This window comes from Chrysochloris asiatica, unplaced genomic scaffold, assembly GCF_000296735.1.
Source record: "Chrysochloris asiatica unplaced genomic scaffold, ChrAsi1.0 scaffold00001, whole genome shotgun sequence".
Lineage (NCBI taxonomy): Eukaryota > Metazoa > Chordata > Mammalia > Afrosoricida > Chrysochloridae > Chrysochloris > Chrysochloris asiatica.
Genome location: NW_006408519.1, coordinates 53,181,914 through 53,204,173, shown reverse-complemented (window position 1 = coordinate 53,204,173; position 22,260 = coordinate 53,181,914). Strand labels below are relative to the sequence as shown.

Here is a 22,260-nt window from a genome sequence, read left to right as displayed (position 1 = left end):
GCAATGGTGTGCATCCAAAGGGACTCTGGGCCGCAACAATATGCAAGAACTTTATGTTCCTTCTGCTGATTTGTCTATGTAAGCGTCCTGGTGTGGTGCTGTAGGATAAGCACTGGACTGCTAACCACAAGGGTGGTGGTTCAAATTCACCAGCCACTCCTTGGAAACCCTATACAGGGTGGCTATGGGTCGGCATCGACTCAACCGCACTTAACAATAACAATATATAAGCGTTTTATTTTTTAAAATTTCATTTCAATAAGGGTGGTGTTACAGAACATTTGTAAAGAAAAGTGAAGGATTTCGGGTCTGAGCGAGTTGAGAGCCCCCAGGCCGACTGCTCCTTGCCGTCCAAAGCAGGAGCTGGCCAGAGGGACTGAAGGACAGGCCTGGATTAGGATCCGGCAGGGGTCTCGCTACACAGTCGCTGGAGATCCCCTGGGCTCAGTCGACTCTGGGTCTGCGTACAAGCCTGCACTCCCCGCCCACGTCTCCGCCGCCTGCTAGGAGGAACGGAGTTTCCAACGGGCATTTTTTCGGACTCGGGAGACTACATCCAGCCAGAGGACTCAAGGATGCGGTGATACCATTTCAGTTCCAGATTCTCCCTGTTGGCGCCACTTCCGGAACGCTGAGGCAGCTGGACTACGACTCCCAGGATGCTTCGGAACAAGACAGACTACATTTCCCAGAATGTTCCGAGCCCCACCCACCCGCCTTAGTCGCCTACCTAAACCGAGGAGTGGAACTGAGTCTGCGCACGGGCCTGGGGGTGGGGCCGCGGGAGCGCGGGAAGTCCGGATCCCGGTGATTGAGGCGGCCGGACCGCGGTATGAGTTTGGAACGCGAGTTTCGCCGTGAGTCCACTGGGTATCCGGAGACCGGAGAGCGGAACTCAGACGCGGTTGGGACTCCGCTCATTTTGCGCACGCTTTTACTCTTCTCTGCAGAACTGAGCAAGGCCAAGGCCAAGGCCCAGCGGAACGGGCAACTGCGGGAGGAGGCCGCCCTCTGCCACCAGCTGGGGGAGCTCCTGGCCAGCCATGGTGAGTGCAGCTCGCCGGAGCCCGTCCCGCTTCCCGGGACGGCAGGGCCCCCTCCGATCGGATGGGCTGAGCCTGAGCCCCGCTCTTGCCTGCTGTCCAGGCCGCTACGCAGAGGCCCTGGAGGAACATCGGCAGGAGCTGCAGCTCCTGGAGAGCACCGACGACCTCCTGGGCTGCGCTGTGGCCCACCGCAAGATCGGCGAGCGGCTAGCGGAGATGGAGGACTACTCAGCTGCCCTGAAGGTTGGGGCGTGGGGAGGAGGGGGAGCCTGGGACCCCCAGAAAGAGTTCGTGGAAACCTTAATTGAGTTGTATCACAGGTCAGGTGCCCGCCCCTTTCGGATGCTGCTGTCCCCTTCTCCCCTGTGGCACTGTTAATGGTGCCAAGTGAGGACAGCTGTCACCGCAGACAGCCCTTGGCCCAGAGAATATGGGAGTTAGTGTGGGGCCTGCTCCCGTTTCCTGGAGTAGGGTCAGCCCACAGAGGTGGTTCTCCTTCCTGCTTCAGCACCAGCATCGTTACCTGGAGTTGGCCTGCTCCTTGTCCAATCACGTGGAGCAGCAGAGGGCCTGGGCCACCATTGGCCGCACCTACCTCGATGTCCAGTCGCAGGATGCCCTGCTGCAGGCCCAGTCTGCCTTTGAGAAGAGCTTGGCGATCGTGGATGAGAAGTTGGAGGGTGGGTCTTGCATGGCCGATCCCACCCTCCCCGGGCCCCCCTATGGTAGAAGCCCTCCCTCAGTGACTCCTCCTGCCCTCTACCCTTGGCACCTCCATTAGGGTGGGCTGAGGCTGGACAGGGCTCAGGGCCATCCTGGAGACCCTGAGTGGGGATGAGATGCCTGAGTGGCAGGGGGGCATCTTGCAGGGGCTGTACCACACCGAGAGCTGATTGAAATGAGGACTCGGCTCTACCTCAACCTGGGTCTCACTTTCGACAGCTTGCAGCAGCCAGCCCAATGTGACAACTACTTCAAGAAAAGCATCTTCCTTTCAGAGTAAGGCCCCCACTGGCCCCATTTCCTGACCTAGGGGAAGCAGCGGCTCCTGGGACCACCCTTGTGGGCTGTCTGGCTGTGCCGAATGCCAGAAGGAGCAGGCTGACTTCGGTCCTAAGGGGGATGTAGGAGCCGAGGAGCCCCTGACTGAGGCAGGGTTGGACTACAGTGTGGTATCGGTCCCTAGGGTTTATTGAGTTCACTACACATTGGTGAGCACCTGTGCCCCATTCGCAGGCAGAACCACCTCTACGAGGACCTGTTTCGTGCTCGTTACAACCTGGGCACCATCCACTGGCGAGCGGGCCAGCACTCCAAGGCCATGCGCTGCCTGGAGGGTGCCCGCGACTGTGCCCGCACCTTGAAGAAGGGGTCCATGGAGAGCGAGTGCTGCGTGGTGATCTCACAGGTGTGCAGGTAGCTCCTGGAGCCCTGGTGAGGCGAGCCTCAGGTAGGATGCAAGCCCCACCTTCTTCTCTTGCCTTTTAGATCCTCCAAGACCTGGGAGATTTCTTGGCTGCCAAACGTGCCCTGAAGAAGGCCTATAGACTGGGATCCCAGAAGCCTTTGCAGAAGGAGGCAGTCTGCAGCAGCCTGAAGTATGGTAAGACTGGAACAGAAACCCTATGGGAAGGGAGAGAGTGGGGGCCAGGCATGTCTCCTGGGGGAGGTGGCACCTTCCGTACTGGGGCCTCTGCCAACAAGAGGGCTAGGCCCTCCATTCTCAGACACACACACTGCCCTCTGAGCCTATGGGAGAGCGTGTTGGGAGAGGTGGTGGGAGACCAGCAGGACGTTTACCTGTAGGCCAGCTCAGCCGGTGTCATAGGGTTGATGTTCAAAGTACTACCCAGTAGGGGCTTTAAGCAGCAGAAATGCAGTCTCAGCTCTGCTTCTGGAGGCTGGGAGTCTGAGATCAAGGTGTGTCTGTCTGTTGGCTCCTGATGCTCTGAGGGAGACTTTCTAGGCCTGTCTCCCAGCTTCTGGTGGGTCCGGAAGTTCTTCACTCGCAGTGGCAGCGTCACACGGCGTCTTCTCATTTTAGGGCCAGGATTCATTGTAATGGAGTATGACCTCATAGTAACCTGTTTACAAACAGCGTCATATCATAGTTACCAACCAAACAACTGCAGTGCCATTGAGTCCCTTCTGACTTGTGGCCACTCTCTAGGACAAAGGGATTCAGAGGCACTGATCTTTACGGAAGCAGACTGCCTTATCTTTCTTGGCGTGGCTGGTGTGTTTGAACAGCCAACCTTTTGTTTAGCAGGCCAACACTCAGTTCTTAGTGGGGAGCCACAGCTCAATCCCTAACACAGGCTCATTCATTGACAATCGAGAGATGACCCTGTACCCCCACCTAGTGGAACATGGACTCGATTCTCACTGGCTGAGTAGCTTGGGGACACTAATGACAGTGAGGGGTCACGGTAAGTGAGAATAGCCAGCTCTTCCTGAGCCAGCTGTTTTTGGTTGCTGAGTTCAGTAGGTCTCCCGTGGGGTAGAATCTCCCATGGTCTCATTTTACAAGAGTGAATGGAGGCCTGGAGAGGCTGGGGGGCCGCTGTACCCAACCAGAGGCAGCGCCAAGCACAGAGCCCCACAGTGTACCACCCCCTTGCATGAGGCTTTTCCTGCAGTGTTGAAGGTGGTCCAGTTGCAGCGGCAGCTAGAGGAGGCCAAGGACAGGGACCCTGAAAGTGCCCTAGGCATCTGTGAACAGCTGGGGGACCTGTTCTCCAAGGCGGGCGACTTCCCCAAGGCAGCCGAGGCCTATCAGAAGCAGGTGTGCAGCCCACCTAGGCTGGGGTGCTCCTGAAGGGAACGGGGTGGGTGGCAGCCGGGGCCTCACCAGTGCTGGCTCCCAGCTGCATTTTGCAGAGCTGCTTGGCCGGCCAGGGCCCGAGCTGGCCGTCATCCATGTGTCCTTGGCTACCACCTGGGGTGACATGAAGGAGCCGAGTCGGGCAGTGTTTCACTATGAGGAGGAGCTAAAGCTGTGCAGTGGAAACCCCCTGGAGGTGGGTGCGTGGGGTCTCTGCCTCGTGTCTCCCTCCCCAATGGACTTGGGCTAGTTTTGGTGCCCGGACGAACCTGGCTATCCTGGGGAGCTGGGGCCAGTCCCGTCCAGTGTGGTAGACAGTAGACTCATCCATCCTCCATCTGCTCCAGGAGGCGAAGACCTGGTTAAACATTGCACTGTCCAGAGAAGAGGCTGGGGAGGACTATGAGCTGCTGGCACAGTGCTTCCAGAAGGCTCTCGGCTGTGCCCATCAGGCCCAGCTACCCCAGCTGCAGGTGAAAGAACCTTCCCACCCAGGCTACAGCACCCTCCCAATCTGGCTGCCCTGGCAGCCCAACTGATCCTGTGTTCTGCACAGCCCGTCTCCCAGCCATAGTCCACCCCTTCGGTTACTCCCCTGGGCTGAGCTGGCCCTGCCGCCTTCTTGGTCACTCCTCCTCTCTCTCCGTCCTCCTAACCCGGCCCCTGCCCACAGAGGCGTGTTCTCCAGCACCTCTACACTGTGCAGCTGAGGCTGAAACCCCAGGAGGCCCCCAGCACCAAAGCCAGACTTGAGGAGCTGAGCACAGTGGAGGAGGAGCAGGAAGGGGAGGAAGAGGAGGACAGTGAGGCTCTGGAAATCAGCGATGTGGAGCTCTCGGAGAGTGGTGAGGGTTCATGGCGCCCTGGTGCTGTACCACCTGCTCAGTGTCCCTCTGAAGGCTGGCAGAGCAGGACCATTTGCCTTTGGCTCACAGCCACGCTTGACAGAGGAGGCCCCTAAAGCCCTCTAGCCACAAAGGATTTCTAGGGTCCTCAAGGCTTGACTCTTGTAGAGAACGAGGCCCCAGAGGAGGATGAGGAACTTCGAGGCTGCCTGGGCCAGCGGAAGGTAAACAAGGTGAGGGCTCTCTGGCCACCTGTCCCCTCCTTGCTCACTGGCTTGCTCCGGCACCCTCATACCGCCATGCCCTCGTCTCATGAGTGGCTGTGCCCACAGTGGAACCGACGGAATGACATGGGGGAGACCCTGCTGCACCGAGCCTGCATCGAGGGCCAGCTACGCCGCGTCCAGGACCTGGTGAAGCAGGTGGGCTTCACAGAGCCCCATTAGGGCTCTGTCCTGTCCTGACCTCTTGGGGTGGGGGGCAGGCAGTCCCTTCCTGTTGCACTCCCCAGCTGGGCTCTGTGTTCCTTGGCCCAGGGCCACCCTGTCAACCCTCGGGACTACTGCGGCTGGACACCCCTGCATGAGGCCTGTAACCATGGACACTTGGGTGAGTGTAGACCAGGTGGGGTCTGTGTACAACTGGGGCCCTGGGTGAGGAGGAAACATGGTGCTAGCTCACGTCCCCCACTGGCCCACAGAGATTGTCCGTTTCCTGCTGGACCACGGAGCTGCAGTGGATGACCCAGGAGGCCCAGGGTGTGAGGGCATCACTCCGCTGCATGACGCCCTGACCTGTGGCCACTTCGAGGTGGCCGAGCTGCTCATTGAACGAGGCGCCTCTGTGACCCTGCAGACCACCAAGGTAGGTGGGGGCTGGTGGGAGCAGGGGAACGATGTCAGCTCACTCAGGGCCTGGTGTGACCCCCGCCGGCTCTGCAGGGTCACAGTCCCCTGGAGACGCTGCAGCTGTGGGTCCGACTGTACAGCAGGGACCTCGACCAGGAGACCTGGCAGAAGGCTGGCACCATGGAGAGGCTGCTCCGGACTGTCGGAGGCAAGTGGGAGTTCCCCGAGGGAATGCCCCAGAGGGTGTGGGGGACACGGTGTCTGGACTCTTGGTCCACCTGGGCCCTTTTCTCCCCACAGCTTCCCGGGCACCCCAAGCGCCCCGGGCCTTTCCAAGTAACCATCTGTTTGACCCAGAGACTTCGCCTCCCTCAAGCCTTTGCCCAGAACCCCGCTCTGGTGCCCCAAGGCCCCCAGCCTCTTGGGCCCGTTCCAGGCTCTCTCCTGTGGTCAGGCCTCGGCGGGGCCGGCTTGGGCTGGCCAGCAGCAGTAGTGGCTCTGAGAGTGAGGACAGTGAAGGCCCTCACCAGCCTGCCCAGAAGAGGCCTCGGTCCTCAGCGTTCACTCAGCTGGCCCAGACTCAGCCAGCCAGCCCTGCAGGGAACAGAGAGGTAGCTGTGGCCAGTACCAGCTGGGCGGCTTACCAGGCGGCCATCCGGGCTGTGGGCAGTGCCCAGAGCCACTGCCTGGTACCCAACCAACCTCAGGGCCTAGGCGAGGTTCCTGCCCCTCAGGCAGCCCTTGTCCCAGAGGAAGAGTGTTTGGATGGGGATTGGCTGGAGGACGACTTGGCCCTGACCCTTGGCCGCCAGAGGGGCAGCCGCCTGCCCCATCCCCCAGGCAGTGGGGACACCACCAGGCCCCGGGCCCGGCAGAGCCGTCTGACCTTCCCAATTCACCACGAGAGTCCATGCATGGCAGTCAAGGCCAGCTCAGCGGCACAGCCTCCAGGGAGCCCCGACCCCTCTGGGACCTCTGGGCCTGGCCAGGACAACCTTATGGCAGGCCAGTGCTCGGTGGGTGTGTGGAAACTTGAGCAGGGTGATGCCTGGCTGGGCCAGTGGGGGCGGCAGGGACCCACCCGTACAATGCAGGGTCTCCTGACTGGCCTCTTCCCAGGGTCCCACCCTGCCTCCACCCATCCGGGTTCGTGTCAGAGTTCAGGATAATCTCTTCCTCATTCCCATCCCACACAGGTAAGACGTTGCCCCGGTGCCTGGGGTTTCTGGCCAGTGGGATCCTTGGTGGTCTCCGTAGGCTGTATGGCTGCTTGGGATATCCCTGCTATAGGCAGGGCCTGCATGTCCTGAGCACGGCAGTGAGGTGGTCTGGGGAGGGGCCCAAGGGAGAACTCATCTTAGCACCACCTGGCCCGCAGCACTGAGGCCCACTCCGTGGCCTGGCTGGCCGAGCAGGCCACCCAGCGCTACTACCAGACCTGTGGGCTGTTGCCTCGGCTCACACTCCAGAAAGAGGGGGCCCTGCTGGCCCCACAGGATGCCATCCTGGACGTGGTGCACAACAATGAGGAGGTGAGTGGGGGCCACTGCGCAGGGGGACTGAGGAGGACGGCTGCTGGATACCACGGGGACTCCCTGATGGTGCCTTCCAGGTGCTGGCTCAAGTGACTTCATGGGACCTGCCCCCGCTGACCGACCGCTACCGCAGAGCCTGCCAGAGCCTGGGTCAAGGTGAGGAGCTGAGAACCACTGCTTCAGGGATCAGCTGGGCAGAGGCCTGGGCCCTTTGGGACTCTCTCCGTGCAAACCCATCCAGGTGTTTGGCACTGTAGTTACCTAAAGCACCCCCCGACAGACACCATGTCCTGTGCTGGCTGGCGGATGGGTGAAGCAGGCTGAGTTGACAGTTCTGTCAGGAGCCGTGGAAAGTTGCATAGCGGGGAGGGTTGGGTGGACCGGGCCCCGCGTTCCGGGAAGCTCTGAGGAAGCTTGTCATCAGCTAACACCACGTCCCCCACAGCGGAGCACCCAGAGGTGCTGCAAGCTGTGGGATGCCAGGGTTCGGGCTCCACATTCAGCGCCTGCTCCCTAGCACTGCACCAGGCCCAGCTGACCCCGCTGCTTCGGGCCCTCAAACTGCATGCGACGCTGCGGGAGCTGCGCCTGGCAGGGAACCGACTGGGAGACGGATGCATAGCTGAGCTGTTGGCTGCCCTGGGCACCATGCCTGGCCTGGCTCTCCTGGACCTGTCCTCCAACCACTTGGGCCTGGCTGGCCTATGTCAGCTTGCCTCAGGCCTCCCAGAGCAGGCCGCTGCTCAGGTAGGACTGGGAGCAGGGATCTGGGGTGGGGCAGGGTGGGCTCTTCTGGGAAGGGAGCTGGCCTCTGTGGCTCTGGGGACCCAGCGCTGGCCTGTGTCTCCTACAGACTCTGGAGGAACTAGACTTGAGCATGAACCCCCTTGGGGATAGCTGTGGCCCAGCTCTGGCCTCTGTCCTGCGGGCCTGCCCCTCACTCAGCACCTTGCACCTCCAGGCCTGTGGCCTAGGCCCCAGCATCTTCCAGAGCCAGCAGGCAGCCCTGAGCAGCACCTTCCGAGGTGAGCTCACAGGTGCACCTACTCCCCAGCCCTAACAAAGGGTATGTTGAAGGTCCGGGGGGGCCCAGAGGACACCTAGGCTGGGCTTTCAGGAGTGTGCAGGGGCGTAAATTGGGGTGGGGTGTTGGTAGGGGGCACTGGCAGGCTAGGCCGTGTATCCGCAGGTTGAGTCTCGCTCTCCAGCTCTGAGTAGAGTCTTTGCCTAAAGCCATCCTCCCATGAGCCCACCCCAGGCTGTCAGTGATCCCAGAATGCATCAAGAGCAGACATGTCTGTCTTATGACTCCTGCAGTTAGAGCACCCCCCACTCTCCGCCCCACATAGGCCTCTTGGCCAGGGACAGCACCTCAGACTGCTGGTACCCTCCTGTCTTGGGGAGGGGCTGAAGAGCCCCAGTGATGGTGGGGTGCGGCTGGGCTCCAGAGTCTGGTTTCCCTGGCTCACAAAGAGTTAGGGAGATGGTTTCCACACAGAAGAGTCCTGAGGGTCCGTTAGGGGAGGGGGTGGTCGTGTGGGGCTGACGGACGCGCTGGCCTGTGCAGATGCCAAGCACTTGAAGACGCTCTCCCTGTCCTACAATGCCTTGGGCACCCAGACCCTGCTGAGCTTGCCTGCCTGCACCCTCCTGCACCTGGAGCTGGGCTCCGTGGTGACCACAAAGAGCGATGGATTCATGGAGCCTGTGGTCAGGTACCTGACGCAGGTACGAGTTGGGGGTGGGGAGCTTCAGCCAATTCTGGCTAGGACCCACTTAGCAGGGATGAGTTCTGGCTTCGGGGTGAGGGGCTGCCTGCCTCCAGGGTTGCTACCTCCCCACCCCCACTCCAGGTCTTAGGGCCCCTGGGTGTCCTATCACAGTGCACTGAGCTTCAGTCTCACCTGGAAGATAAGCACTTCCTTACAGCCTCTTCAGAACTCCACACTGAAGGGCATGCCCCTCTCTGGCTGGGGGACCAGGCTTCCTTTCTACACCCTCTTCCTGAGGAAGGGGCATCATGATAGCCTTGGCGGGCCCTCTGTGCCACCCCCTGGCTGCTGCTTCTTTCTAGGAGGGCTGTGCGCTGTCACACCTGAACCTGTCTGGGAACCATCTGAATGACAAGGCTGTGAGAGAGCTGAGCAGGTGATCTGCCCTGCACCCTGAGGGAGGGGTCTCTTCATAGCATGGGAAGCTACCCCAGGGTGTTCGCCAAGCGAGTGGACTGTCCTCTGCTTCCACATGGCCTTCAGGTCCCAGCACACCCCTCCTGGTTCTCTCCAGCACTCTGGCTCTTCCCTCTCATGGCACCCTTGTCACCTGTGCACACCAAGCACTTGAGCCCTTGTCTGATTCTAGGGGTATCAGCAGGTGCCCAAGCTCGGCCTGGTTCCTGCAGTATTGGCCAGGGGAGAGCTGGGGGCTCTGTTCCAGGAAGCTGACCCCTTTGTGCTTTTCCTCCCCTGACCCCTCAGATGTCTCCCTTTCTGCCCCTCGCTGGTCTCACTGGACCTGTCTGCCAACCCCAAGGTCAGCCGTGTAGGTCTGGAGGAGCTCCTGTCTGCCCTCCAGGAACGGCCCCGTGGCCTCAGCTTCCTTGACCTGTCAGGTGAGGGCCTGGTACCCCCCCCACTCCCGCTAGCCCACCATGGCTCCCCCCACACACTCCCGCTAGCTCACCATGGCTCCCCACCACACACACACTCCTGCTAGCCCACCATGGCTCCCTTCCTGGGCAGCCCCCAGGACAGAAGCAGGAGCCCAGCTCTTAAGAACGTGGGTCAAGGGGTGCAAGACACCTCCAGTGCATGGCTTCCACCTCCAGCCCACCATCTGATATCTGATCTGATCCTTGGTGAACAGCAGGATGAATGGAAACCCTTCCAGGGTAGAAAGAGGGAATCGTCATCTAGGTTGGCCCCAGCCACTTGGCAGGGACAGCTCTGGTATGTCTGTGGTCATCTATAGTTCTTATCCTGGCCACACAGCTGTTTGGAGGACTACCCCCTGTTCTTGCCTCAGCTGGGGCCTCCACCTTCCTGGCTTCACATCTCCAGGGACAGGAGGCTGGGGATAGGCGTACATATGGAAGCCCCTGGATTCCTTCTGCGTTCTCCCTACTGGCCCCCCTGAAGCCAGGCTGGCTCCCACAGTAGGCACCCCTGTAGGCAGGCAGGTAGGAGACCTGTGCTGTGCTTTGCACTCAGCTTCCAAGGCCCTGAGCCTGCTGGGAATCGAACTTTTGGCAGCCTAGTGCTCTCCTGAGTCAACTTAGACCCACAACTTACAGGTTCAGGGGCAGACATATTATGCCCATTTTACAGATGGGGAAATTGAGAGCAAAGCACAAAGCAAGGTTGGAGTCTGTCTTTGTTTGAGTCAGCCTGCCTCCTGCCGGGTCTCTGGAAGAAGAACTGGGGCTTGGGATCCCCCTTGGGACATTTGAATGCCCTGGGCACCTGCAGTCCCTCTCTGAAGCCTGTTCTTGCTGCCCTGCAGGCTGCACTGTCCAGGGGCCTCTGGGTCTTAGCGTCTGGGACAGGATCACTGAACATGTGAAGGAGCTGCAGCTGTGCAGCCGCCGCCTCACTCCTGAGGACCGGGACTCACTGCACCGGGTACTGCCCAGCCAGACAGGCCCCAGCCTGTGTACGCTGGACCGTGGCGCTAAGCTCTTCTTCAGGCGCCTCTGATGAGGGGCCCAGCTGCAGACACTGAATCCTTTAATAAAGAAACCTGTTGCCTCTCCTTTTGCTGCCTGAAATAGGGAGGGTGGAACTAGTGGGTCGCAACAGCAGGGAAGCCCAGGCTCCCTTCCTTGGGGACCTACATCTGGGAGGCAAAGCCCGGTTGTGTCTACATCTGGAAGGCAAAGCCTGCATGTGAACCTTCCGTGGGGACTCCGCCCCTTCTGTCGGGAGGTGTAATCGAGATCCAGGCTGCTCCGCCTCCAATGTTCAGACTTGAGGGGCGAGCACCGAACTGTCGATCGGGGCTGTGTCTCTGTCGTGCGCAGGCGCAGACATTAAGAATGAGCGTCGGGCCGTCAGTCGGGGAGGTCCCACCCCTGACGCCATCTCTGTGGTCCTTCAAGTCCGCCAGGTACCTGGGGTGGTGGGGCGAGGGGAGGAAGCGGGAGAAGAGGCGTCGAGCCGCGACAAGGGGATATCTCCCCGTACTAGGTTTCCCGGGTCCGGCTAGTCCTGATGTTTGCCCTTTGCATCCTGAGGTCCCTTCTCCCAGCAGCCCCAATTCCCGCGTTTCCCGACCGGGACAGTGTTCTGTCCCTTCGCCCGGAGTTCTCTCGGCCTCCCCGTTCGCGCTGCGGGGTGCACTCGGCCCCGCCTGGGAGTCGGTACATTCTGTCGGGGGGGCGGGGCCTCTTGGTTCTCGGCCGTCTCCCGCGTTAGGAGAGCTGACCCTGGGCCTCCGCTTGGCAGCACCTAACCTGCTGTCCCCTCAGACCGTGAGCTTGGTCACACCCACCATCAGGTCCCACATCCGGTCAGCCCAAATCCTGCGAGATTCAACTGCCGAATCTCCCCGCCTTCGCTCTGCCCCAGCCGTGGTCACCACCGCTCGCTGCCAGGTGGACTGTGGCCACCTCCAGTGTCACAAGGAGTCACATCGTGTTCTCTTCCCGCTTTGTGGTTGGTTTGTGAGGTGTGTCTGTACCTATATGGCTACAGGATATTAGTGTTTGTCACACCTCCCTCGGACGCCGGACCCTTCTTAACGTGGATGACACGCCCTTTTCCGATTCTTGTTTCTCCCTCTGGCCAGCATGTTGGGATGCCCCACAGCTGTGTGCTCACCCCAGCTCACCTTATGTGACCCCCTGCACTCCCATGATGCTGATGAACCCCTCTTGATGGTGGCAGTCCAGGCTCCCTGAGCTCTAGCTGCCTCTGGAACCAAACATGCCCCAATCAGGATGCGCCTGGCATTCACCTGCCACCCTTCCACCTGCTTGGTCCACCCCATCTCAATTCACCTCACCCACGTGGTACACTTAGCCTCAAAGCAGGACTGTTGTTTTTCTCCCTGTCCTGGTCTTCACCCTCATTTCGAATCCTTCAGGGGTCCTGATGGCTCTACCTCCAAATCAGACTGGAATTGCCACCCCTGCTGCCCCTGCCCTATCCACCGTTATCCCAGACCGCCAGGACCCCCACTTCTTCTCTAAGAGCCCATCTAAAGGCCCTGTTCTGGTTGAGCATCCCCTCCCCTGTGCCTTGATTTTCACCTAATTTCCTCCTGGCAGTTCCCAGGTGGGTCCAGTTTCTCCCATTCAGGGTTACTTCTGTGTCAGCGGCAACTCCTCACCCCAGATCTCTGCTACACCACCCTAGCCTCCAGCATGTTCCACGGGATCCCGGTCACTCCGGGCCTGGGAGGTGAGTGTGGCCGGAGCTGTCCTAGCTGGGAGGCTGTGACGGTGAAGCCAAGCTTCAGTATGGCTTTGTGGCGGCCAGGGCTGCAGGCATGGCGAAGATGGGCCTGGAGTTAAGCTGGAACCTTAGGTGTCCTGGTGGCCCAGGTCTAAAGCTCACAAAGGGAGAATGAGTCTTGCTTCAGCTGCGGCCTGGCGCCTGATCCTGGGTGCTGTTAGAGCATTGTGCAGCCAGGGGAGGTCCCCCAGCCTAGCCTTCCTGAAAGTGCCTACAGGCCAAGATTCCAGCCCCTGTCTTCCCACGCCCTGCTGCTCTTTGGGACTTGGCCTGGGGAAGCTCCCAGGAAGAGCTGAAGGGGCTTGGGGTGCAGTGGCAGTGCTGCCCGTTGCCTCCACGGTCCCCTCCAGCTCTGCGTGCTCTGTTGCAGCTCCTGGGAACAAACCTGAGCTGTATGAGGTGAGTGTCCTGTGAGCACAGCTCCCCAGGCTCCTGTGTCACCCTCACTGTGCTGGCCTGACACATTTTACTCTCGGACAGGAAGTGAAGTTGTACAAGAATGCCCGTGAGCGGGAGAAGTGAGTCCAGGCCCCTCTTGTCTATCCTGTCTCTTTAGAGCAGCGTCTGGGAGGACAGTGGGGCTGGTCTGGGTGAGCAGGCACACAGTGTCAGCCCAGCTATACCATCCGTGCGCCCCACAGGTATGACAACATGGCGGAGCTCTTTGCTGTGGTGAAGACCATGCAGGCCCTGGAGAAGGCCTACATCAAGGACTGCGTCACCCCCAATGAGTGAGCCCATGGCCTCCGGACTGTGGCCAGCGGCCCCCGAGTCTTGTCCTTGGAGGCCTGTTTGTCTTTTAGGGCCTGGGTGGCTTGTGGGAATAAGGATAGGGGTCTCAGTGCTGTGTGCTCCCCTCCCCCTTCCCTCAGAATGGGAGCTGTGGTAAGAGCTCCTAGGGGAGGGTCGTGCTTCCTGGGTAGGCCTGGCTTATGGTGAGTAGAGCCGGTCCGGTGGTGGGGAACGGGCTGGACAGACCTGTCCTGTGATCGATTGGTGAGGTTTAAGCTGAGGGATGAAGCTAAGGGCCAAGGGCCTGACCACATGGCCTGTGTGGGGTGAGTGGTACATCGGCTCTCGATCTCCAACACCTTTTCAGTGGGCAGATCAAAACCCACAGCTCTCCGTGACCCGAGGTGACTTGCCTCCCAGGCCCCCTTCTTTCTGGGAGAGCTGTCTGTGTCTGGATGGCCCAGGGGAATGGCCATTTGAGTGCTGATGCAGCCCTGGCCTCCCAGGTACACGGCCGCTTGCTCCCGGCTCCTGGTCCAGTACAAAGCCGCCTTCCGGCAGGTCCAAGGCTCTGAGATCAGCTCCATTGATGAGTTCTGCCGAAAGTTCCGCGTGAGTTCTTGCTCCTCTGCCTCTGCATGGAGTGTGTACGGGGCTGCTGTTGGGGTAAGGCATCGTGCCTGTAAGACCAGGGACCCACAGAGCCCTCCCTGCAGCTGGACTGCCCACTGGCCATGGAGAGAGTCAAGGAGGACCGGCCCATCACCATCAAGGACGACAAGGGCAATCTCAACCGCTGCATCGCTGATGTCGTTTCGGTGGGCGAGGCCCAGGGGCAGGGGAGGAGAGCGAGAAGTGGCCAGGAACTGGACTCATGGGGGAAAGGGTCACCTGTTTACCTGAGTCATGGGATAAGCCGGATGGACAGGGCCTTCAGGCACTTTTCCCCAGGCTCCTGGCAGTGTGTGAGGGAGGAGACAGGCCACTTCTCGGGAACCCCATTGGGCTGTGTGTGGGACCTGGTGACCTCACTGACCCCTTCTCCCCACTCCAGCTCTTCATCACGGTGATGGACAAGCTGCGCCTGGAGATCCGAGCTATGGATGAGGTGACTCTACTGGGCTCTGGACTCTGGGCCAGGCGTGTTCCTGGGGGAGGCGGGGGTGAGTGCCTCGGAGCAGGGTCCCAGCAGGGCTGTGGTGCCCACAGATCCAGCCGGACCTGCGGGAACTGATGGAGACCATGCACCGGATGAGCCACCTGCCCCCTGACTTCGAGGGCAGACAGACAGTCAGCCAGTGGTAAGAGTTCATCCTTGCTCTCCCCACCACATGGTCTCCAGGCTGCAGGTCCTTGGCGCTCCTTGTTCCCTGTCTCCCCGCAGGCTGCAGACTCTGAGCGCTATGTCAGCCTCAGATGAGCTGGACGATTCCCAGGTGCGCCAGCTGCTCTTTGACCTGGAGTCGGCCTACAATGCCTTCAACCGCTTCCTGCATGCCTGAGACTGCCCAGCACCCCAGCCCCTCTGATCTCTTGGCCAGTCCAGTCATGGTTTGCTGTCTGTGGCATCAGGCCTTGGGGAGTGTGGCCTGGGCCTGGAACTCCCTCCCCTCATCCCATTAAAATTATGCTGTCTGACCTTCCTCTTACTCTGGGGTCTTCTGGAAGCCAGCCTTGCATGTTCTGCCGCCCTTAGGATATGTTGAGATAGTTCCAGCCCTCGCCCAAAGGACCCTGTGCCTTTCACAGTCGGCAGCTTCCTTGTTGGTGGCATGGGTTCCATTGTACCTGAGCACCAGGTGTGGCTTGAAACCAGTGACAGCCTCATCCCCACCCTTCCCACCTACCTGAGGGCACATTCAGCCTGAGGAGGGGCAGCCCTTCCCCATCCCACCCCCAGTCTTCATGGATTCCTGCCTGGCCTGGTGCCCTGCCCCTCCTGTGTCCTTAGAGACATGTCTCAGCTCTGAGGGCCCGTAGGAGAGGGTGGGGCACCCTGGGGCCTGCACCTGTCACCTCTACTTGATGGGCCCAGGTCCTCCAGTGTAGATCCTTTCCAAAACCCTAGCTTCCTGTCCAGGGGCTCCAACTGCTCTCCTGACCATACCAAGGGCCCCATCGTCCCTCGTTCACAAGCAGTGTGATGATGGCGGATGACCACAGCATTGTGAGAAGACACAACAAACCACATAGTCTGAGTTGGACTTTAATGTTTTAACAACTGGAAGCAGACAGTAACACTGAAATGCTATCCCCGATGGGATTAGGGGCAGGCATGGAAGGGCGGGGATGGGTCCTGCTCAGCACCTGGACAGAGCTGGGCTCCCATGTAGGCTCGGCTCCAGGCAGCTGACCAGTGGGTGGCTAGACATGAGGCTGAAGTAAGAGGTCATGCTAGTTGGAGCCATGTCCACATGCATGGCTGGATGCCATCCCAGCTGCCAGGCTGCCCACAGGTGGATTGGGGAGAAAGCCCCAGTAAAGGAGTGGCAGGATGAGTGAGGAGGCAGGAAAAGGCCTGTTTGCCCAGCAGAAGGATCTGTGATGGCCAGCCGGCCTGGATCTTGGGTGGGGTGGAGGGCCGGAAGTGGGACCAGCATTGGGAGGTGGCCTTGTGTTTGAGATATGTGGCGCTCTGGGTTAATGTGCCGGACTGCAAAGTTGTTTGAACCAGAAGGTCAGTGGTTCAAGCTCACCAGTTGCTCCTCGGAACTCCTATGCCTGGTCTCTATGGGTCGGATCCGACTCTACAGCACTTAACAACAACAATTAATTACAGGGTGTTTGGGGGTGATGAGAGGGGCCCTGGTGGTGGTGGTGCCAAATCAGAAAGTGGGTTTGCTGCCTGTCACTGGAGTCGATCACAGACAGGGAGAGAGCCGATCCAAACTTTATTAGCAGAAAGCCAGCAGTCTGGAGAACGGGAGAATTAAGTTCTCAAGACTGTCCTCCCCGTTACGAAGAGCAGGTACATTATATAGGGTAAGTTACATTTGGACGTACACTGAATCTATTTTAACATCAAGTTCGCATTCTTTGAGAAAAGAAAACAGTAATAAATCAATAAAATTCCTCAAACATTCAACCTTTAGCGTCTTAGCTGCTTAATTCCTGAGGTAACTCTGGGTGGCTTTAAGCACGTCCTAGTCTGCTTGTCCTGTTCTCCTAGGACCATAAGGTCATCTTAGCTAATTTTTAAATTTCCTCATTTGCAGACCTAATGACTAAACCAGCTTCATGTTGTGTAGGTCATAAATCCATGGAGTCAGTGTAGTGGGTTAGAGGTTGAGCTGCTAACTGCAGAGTCAACAGTTCAAACCCACTTCACAGGAGAAAAATGAGACTGCTCTTGAAAAGATTGAAGTCTGGTAGTGTAGTGCTGCTAACCTCAAGGTCGGCAGTTCGAAATTACCAGCCGTTCCGCGGCACAAAGTTATGAGGCTTTTTGTTCCAATAAAGATTTACAACCCCGGAAGCCCTGTGTAGGATCACTATGAGTCAGAACTGACTTCACGGTACTTAACAAGAAGGAGCAATTCTATTCTGTCTGATAGGCCTCAACTCAATGACAGTGGTTGGTGGGTGGGAGACAGGGCAGAGGGTCCAAGGTTCAGAGGAGGGGCCCTGGCTCAGTGGGCAGATTGCAGGGGACTGGTGACCAAAAGGAAGTATGCTGGGGGAGAAGGCTGGGATGGAAGAATGAAGGAAAAGGACCACAGAAAGCCCAAGTTGTCCCAGCCTGGGACACCCACCCAGACACCTGCTGGTATTGGGTCAGAGCTCCCAGGGTGGACAGTTTGGGTGTGGGGCTACCTCCTCCCTGTTTACTGTCCTACAGCCCCTGCACCTAGCTCCCCTGGCTGGCATCCTGCCCAAGTTCCTGAAGCAGGAGGGTTATTGTATGGCTAGGTGGGTGCTGTGTGTGGACATGTGTGTCCCCTGGAAAGGCCCACACAGCTCTCAGTACACTCCCTAACCAATTTCCCTGACTGCGGGGAACCAATGAACTCCCTGGCAGCTGTTGCCCCACCCTGGGGCACTGGGCCAGCGGCGAGAGTCCTTAGAGCTCACCTGGGGGAACCACAGGGCTTGAGGTCAGGGTTTGGCTGAGCTGGCATAGCAAGGGGCAACTGTATGTTGTCACCACTGTCCCCCTGCTGATGAAGGAGTCGGGAGGTGAGGCCACCTTGAGACCTGAGGCACTGGGGCCAGAGTTCTATCGATTTAAGGCCCGCCCCTCCCCCAGCATGTCCCTTGACTCAGGAGGATTGGGAACTTCAGGGAACCAGAGATAAGGCCCTCGGTACAAAGGCTGAGGCCTGAACAGGCAGGGGTTGGACCAGCCCTCCCCTACAAGTCCCAGGGCCCCACCCTGGCCCCCTCAGGCTCTTCATTCCTTTCTTTTTGTCCTGAGAATTTACCCTGGAGGGCTTGGGGAGGTGGGCCCGAGAGAGTTTCTCCACACAGAACTTGTCTGAGCTCTCCTGCCCAAGAGAAGAAGGTTCTGCTGGCTGGGGCGGGAGGCGCAGGGCTGGGAATGTCCCGGGCCCCCTGGGCTGTGGCTCCAGCCCTCTGTGACCATGGTGCCACCCATCACCTCCGTCCACAGGCCCCCAGCTCAGGACAGCCCCAGGGGCTCCAGGAAGGTGACCACAAGCCTCTGAGGGAGTAGAGAGGGGACCTGCTTTCCCCAGGATCTGGGAGGATCTGTCACTTGAACGGTTAATCTGTAGCTGCTGCTGGTAGCCAATCACAGCGCCCCACAGAAAATACCTGAAAGAGGTCCCGAGCCGGGCGGGTCCTGCTCAACCTCAGTCAGCTGGCCCAAAGCAGCCCTCCTGGTGGAAGTTGTCAGACATCAGCGTCCTCACACAGCACCGAGAATCTGGGACCTGCACATGGCTCACCAAGTCCGCCCTGGCCGCGAGCTGCTGCTGGCCACGCTGCTGGCCACACTGCTGGCGGCAGCAACATCAGCGGCACCGGCCCGTCTGCTCCCCATGCTCACGTCGGGCCGTGGCTCTCTGGACAGAGAGGTGCTGGGCGGCCTGTTAAATACACTAGCGGCCCGTGTGCACTGTGCCTCTGGGCCGTGTGGAAAGGTAACAGACTAACGGGACCCAGCCCTCCCCCATCCGCCTCACCTCGGCAACAGCAAAGGGCCCTGGGCAAACTCCAGGGGGCGGGTCTGTCCTGGAGGGGGCGGGCTGGGCGGGTGGCTGGGGGTTCAGCTCTCCCCAGAGTCTGGGGTCCCCGACCTCTGTTTTTGCGATCACATTGGCTATAGTTCCAGGAGGAAGCCACCTGGGATGAGTGGTCTTCTAGTCAGGACACCCTCTGGCCATGTCAGGGTAGTAGGGAAACATCATAGGGGGTGCCATCTGTGGCCCTGGGCCCCAATCCGCCTGGCCCTCTGCCCACAGTGTCTGTCCGTGGAGGATGCCCTGGCTCTAAGCTGGACTCAGAAGTCCGGGATCACTGAGGAGTCCTCCATCCTGCATGCTGGGGACATCGCCCGCCTCAGTGCTGCTGCCGCCCTCTACCTCAGCAACCCTGAGGGCACGTGTGTGGACATCCAGGCCGGCCGCTGGGGCTCCCATGCTGACCACCTCCTGGCTTCACTTGAGGCACCCGAGAGCCTGACCCTGGGACTAAGCCTGCTCCTCCGGAAGATGCAGGCCCAGTCGGGCACCCCCCACACAGATGAGGAGGTGAAGGCTCAGGCAGGCCCCAGGGGAGGAGGAGGGCTGGGACCTGGGCCTGTCTGTCAGGCAGCTTCTGGCAAAGCCTGTCTGGAAATTCCCGGTACTGCCTAGGGGAGGTTCCCGGAGAGAAGGATGGGGAAAATCACCACAGGTGTCAGTGGGAGGGGCCCTCATAGGGGGAGCCTGGGAGATCTGGGCGATCAGGTTCCAGTGAGGGAGGCAGGAGAAAGTGGAACCCAGAAGAGGTCGGAGGAGGTGGAAGGAGCCTTCTCTTCAGACGGAGCACAGGACGGCTCCTTCTCTCTTAGGCTTGTGTGGCAGTGTCTCAGCTGCTGGAGGAGGCCACTGCAGAAGGCCCTGGGGGTCCTGGCCCTGCCCTGACAGCCCTGCTGGACCATGTCCAGAGCGGTGACTGCTTCCAAGCCCTGCCCACCCCAAAGTACTTTGTGGACTTCGTGTTCCGGAAGCACACTAGCGAGGCCCCCAACATCACTCTGTCTGGTGAGGCCCGGCCTGGGGCCGGTGGGCATCTGAACAGGGCCTTCCATCCTTGCAAGCCCTCTCCTGGAGGACACAGCTGGGCCCACACTGATGTGTGATGACCGTCGCTGTGTCCTCCCACCAGAGCTGGCCACCTTGATGGAGCGCCTAGGGGTGGGCAGAAAGGCAGAGGCACATGACTACAGAATCCACAGCGTCCACAGTGACCACAGCATCCACAGCCACCGCAGCCACCAGGGCCCTGTGCCCTTCACCACCCTCAATAGCACCTCCAGTGTGTGGGACACGGTGCGCGCTCTGTGGGCAGGGGTCCTGGGGAGGTGGGCTCCACAGCTCTGCTCAGCCCCTGACATCCACCCTGCCACTTTCCAGGTGTGCCTGAGCCCCAGGGACGTGATGGCTGTGTATGGACTGTCCGAGCAGGCCGGGGTGGCCCCCGAAGCCTGGGCTCCACTCAGCTCTGCTCTGCTGCAGCAGCAGCTGAGTGGAGCCTGCAGCCCCCAGCCCAGACCCCACAGCCAGGACCAGCTCAGCCAAGCGGAGAGTGAGTGTCCCCTTCCCCGACTCGCCACTGCCAGGCTGCATGGGAGGCAGAGGGTGGGCTGGCCTCCGCAAGGGGTCTGGAGCCCTGGGCTGGGGTGGGAGGGGCTCTAGAAGAAGTCTCGGGTGCCAGCCCCCCCTCACTCTCACCAGTGTACCTCTATGCCTCGCTGGCCACACTGATTGTCTGCCTGCTGCCCATGGTGGGTCTGGCTCTGCTGGTCTGCACAAGCTGCCCCCGGGCCACCCACTATGTCATCCAGACCTTCCTCAGCATGGCGGTGGGCGCCCTCACCGGTGACGCCCTCCTGCACCTGACACCCCAGGTCAGCCCGGGCTCACCCTCCCTCCCTCAGGGCACAGTCTCCTGGGGTGCCCACCTGACCCAGTGCCTCTCCCCCAGGTGCTGGGCTTGCACAGCCACGACCATGACCACAGCCATGTCGGGGAGGCTCTTGGTCCCCAGTCCACCTGGTACCTCCTGGCCATGCTGGGTGGCCTCTATGCCTTCTTCCTGTTTGAGAACCTCTTCAACCTGCTGCTGCCCCTGGACCCAGAGGTCAGGCCAGGACTGGACACAGTATGTAGACTGGTAGGAAGGGGCAGGGAGGAGATGTCCTGAACTGCTGTCCCCACAGGACCTGGAGGACAAGTCCTGCAGCCATGGCCACAGCCACAGCATGTCCCTGCAGCTGAAGCCCAGCCAACTCCGGCCAGCCCGGCAGTCCCAGGAGGGCTCCAGAGCAGACCTGGTGAGCTGGTACCCTGATGCCCTGGTCAGTGCACAACCCAACCCTTACATGAGCCCCTTCCCTTCCCAGGCAGGCTCCCCTGGGGAACCCGGCCTGCACCCCTGCCCCACCTCCTCTACCGGAGCCTCATTCATACACGACACCCCCCCCCTTACCCTCCTCCCCGCCCCAGGTCGCTGAGGAAGGCCCTGACCTGCTTAACCAGGAGCCCAGAAAACTCAACCCAGGTAAGGATTCTGGAAGCACTGACGCTCCTGCGCAGTGAGCGGTGGGCTGGGGGTGTGAGCCCTCCCCCACCGCCCACAACCCTGACCTGTGCCTACGGCACCCGCACGCAGAGCTGCGGTTGCTGCCCTACATGATCACACTGGGCGACGCCGTGCACAACTTCGCTGATGGGTTGGCCATGGGCGCCGCCTTCGGATCCTCCTGGAAGACAGGGCTAGCCACGTCTTTGGCTGTATTCTGTCATGAATTGCCTCACGAGCTGGGTGAGCGTCTGGGGGCGGGGCCTGCCGGGAGTGGGGCGGAGTCTGCTTGGGGCCTGGATGGAGGATACCTGGGGTGGGGGGACGGGACCTAGGGTGGAGGACATCTCTGCCTGGATGGGAGCAGGTCCGGGCCTGAGCCCCCGCCTTCCCCCAGGGGACTTCGCGGCCTTGCTACACGCGGGGCTGTCGGTGCGCCGTGCGCTATTGCTGAACCTGGTCTCCGCGCTCACGGCCTTCGGTGGCCTCTATGTGGCGCTGGCGGTCGGCGTCAGCGAGGACAGCCAGGCCTGGATCTTGGCGGTGGCCACTGGCCTCTTCCTCTATGTCGGGCTCTGCGACATGGTGAGTAGCGCGGGGTGCTGGGCGACTGAGGACTGGGAACAGGTCAGACAGGGCCGAATCTGGACGCTGATCACGCCCACCTGCTCGCTAGCTCCCGGCCATGCTGAACGTGAGGGACCGGCGGCCCTGGCTCCTTTTCCTGCTGCACAACGTCGGCCTGCTGGGCGGCTGGGGCATTCTCCTGCTGCTGTCCGTGTATGAAGATAGAATCACCCTCTGACCCCCAGCCTGGGACACCTACAACCTGTGGGCCTCACATCCCTTCAATAAAGACACCCCTGCCCTCGGAACCTGGCCTGGTCTCGTCAATAGGGGTAAGGTGTGAGGAAAGGTGATAGAGGGTCTTCCTCCTGACTCACCACACCAGGAGTAGTTGTTAAGTGCCATCGAGTTGGTTCCGCCCCATAGCGATAGCCCTGTATAGGGTTTCCAAGGAGCAGCTGGTGAGCTTGAACCGCCAACCTTGCGGTTCAAACGACTTTGCGGTCTGGTGCATTAACCCACAGCGCCACACCAGGCCTCCAGGAGTTGCTGTTAAATACTGTAGAGACGGTTCCGACTCATAGTGACCCTGAGCAGGGAGCAGAAAGCCTCATCTTTCTCCCGCAGAACAGCTGGTAGTTTCGAACTGCTGACCTTGAGGTTA

General features: G+C 60.2%; 3 protein-coding genes across 3 annotated transcripts; all 3 read left to right on the top strand.

The window, feature by feature from the left end:
- Positions 1–832: 832 nt before the first annotated feature.
- On the top strand, positions 833–10,793 carry TONSL (tonsoku-like, DNA repair protein). The gene is made up of 26 exons (XM_006830783.1): positions 833–857; positions 951–1,046; positions 1,147–1,289; positions 1,555–1,726; positions 1,916–2,045; positions 2,283–2,454; positions 2,535–2,649; positions 3,686–3,831; positions 3,914–4,066; positions 4,218–4,343; positions 4,544–4,715; positions 4,884–4,948; positions 5,048–5,137; positions 5,252–5,324; positions 5,416–5,579; positions 5,657–5,771; positions 5,864–6,579; positions 6,683–6,759; positions 6,942–7,095; positions 7,176–7,254; positions 7,544–7,845; positions 7,952–8,123; positions 8,666–8,826; positions 9,173–9,246; positions 9,576–9,709; positions 10,600–10,793. The coding sequence occupies exons 1-26, from the start codon at positions 833–835 to the stop codon at positions 10,791–10,793; spliced, it is 4,020 nt and encodes a 1,339-aa protein (XP_006830846.1).
- Positions 10,794–12,460: 1,667 nt separating this feature from the next.
- VPS28 (vacuolar protein sorting 28 homolog (S. cerevisiae)) lies at positions 12,461–14,785 on the top strand. The gene is made up of 9 exons (XM_006830784.1): positions 12,461–12,497; positions 12,922–12,950; positions 13,032–13,069; positions 13,193–13,282; positions 13,790–13,895; positions 14,000–14,101; positions 14,338–14,391; positions 14,493–14,584; positions 14,668–14,785. Exons 1-9 carry the CDS (start codon positions 12,461–12,463, stop codon positions 14,783–14,785), a joined length of 666 nt encoding a protein of 221 aa, XP_006830847.1.
- Positions 14,786–18,181: 3,396 nt separating this feature from the next.
- Positions 18,182–21,834, top strand: SLC39A4 (solute carrier family 39 (zinc transporter), member 4). The gene is made up of 12 exons (XM_006830884.1): positions 18,182–18,385; positions 18,707–18,994; positions 19,297–19,489; positions 19,614–19,777; positions 19,862–20,033; positions 20,183–20,355; positions 20,433–20,588; positions 20,668–20,781; positions 20,954–21,008; positions 21,120–21,272; positions 21,427–21,614; positions 21,706–21,834. Exons 1-12 carry the CDS (start codon positions 18,182–18,184, stop codon positions 21,832–21,834), a joined length of 1,989 nt encoding a protein of 662 aa, XP_006830947.1.
- Positions 21,835–22,260: the final 426 nt, after the last annotated feature.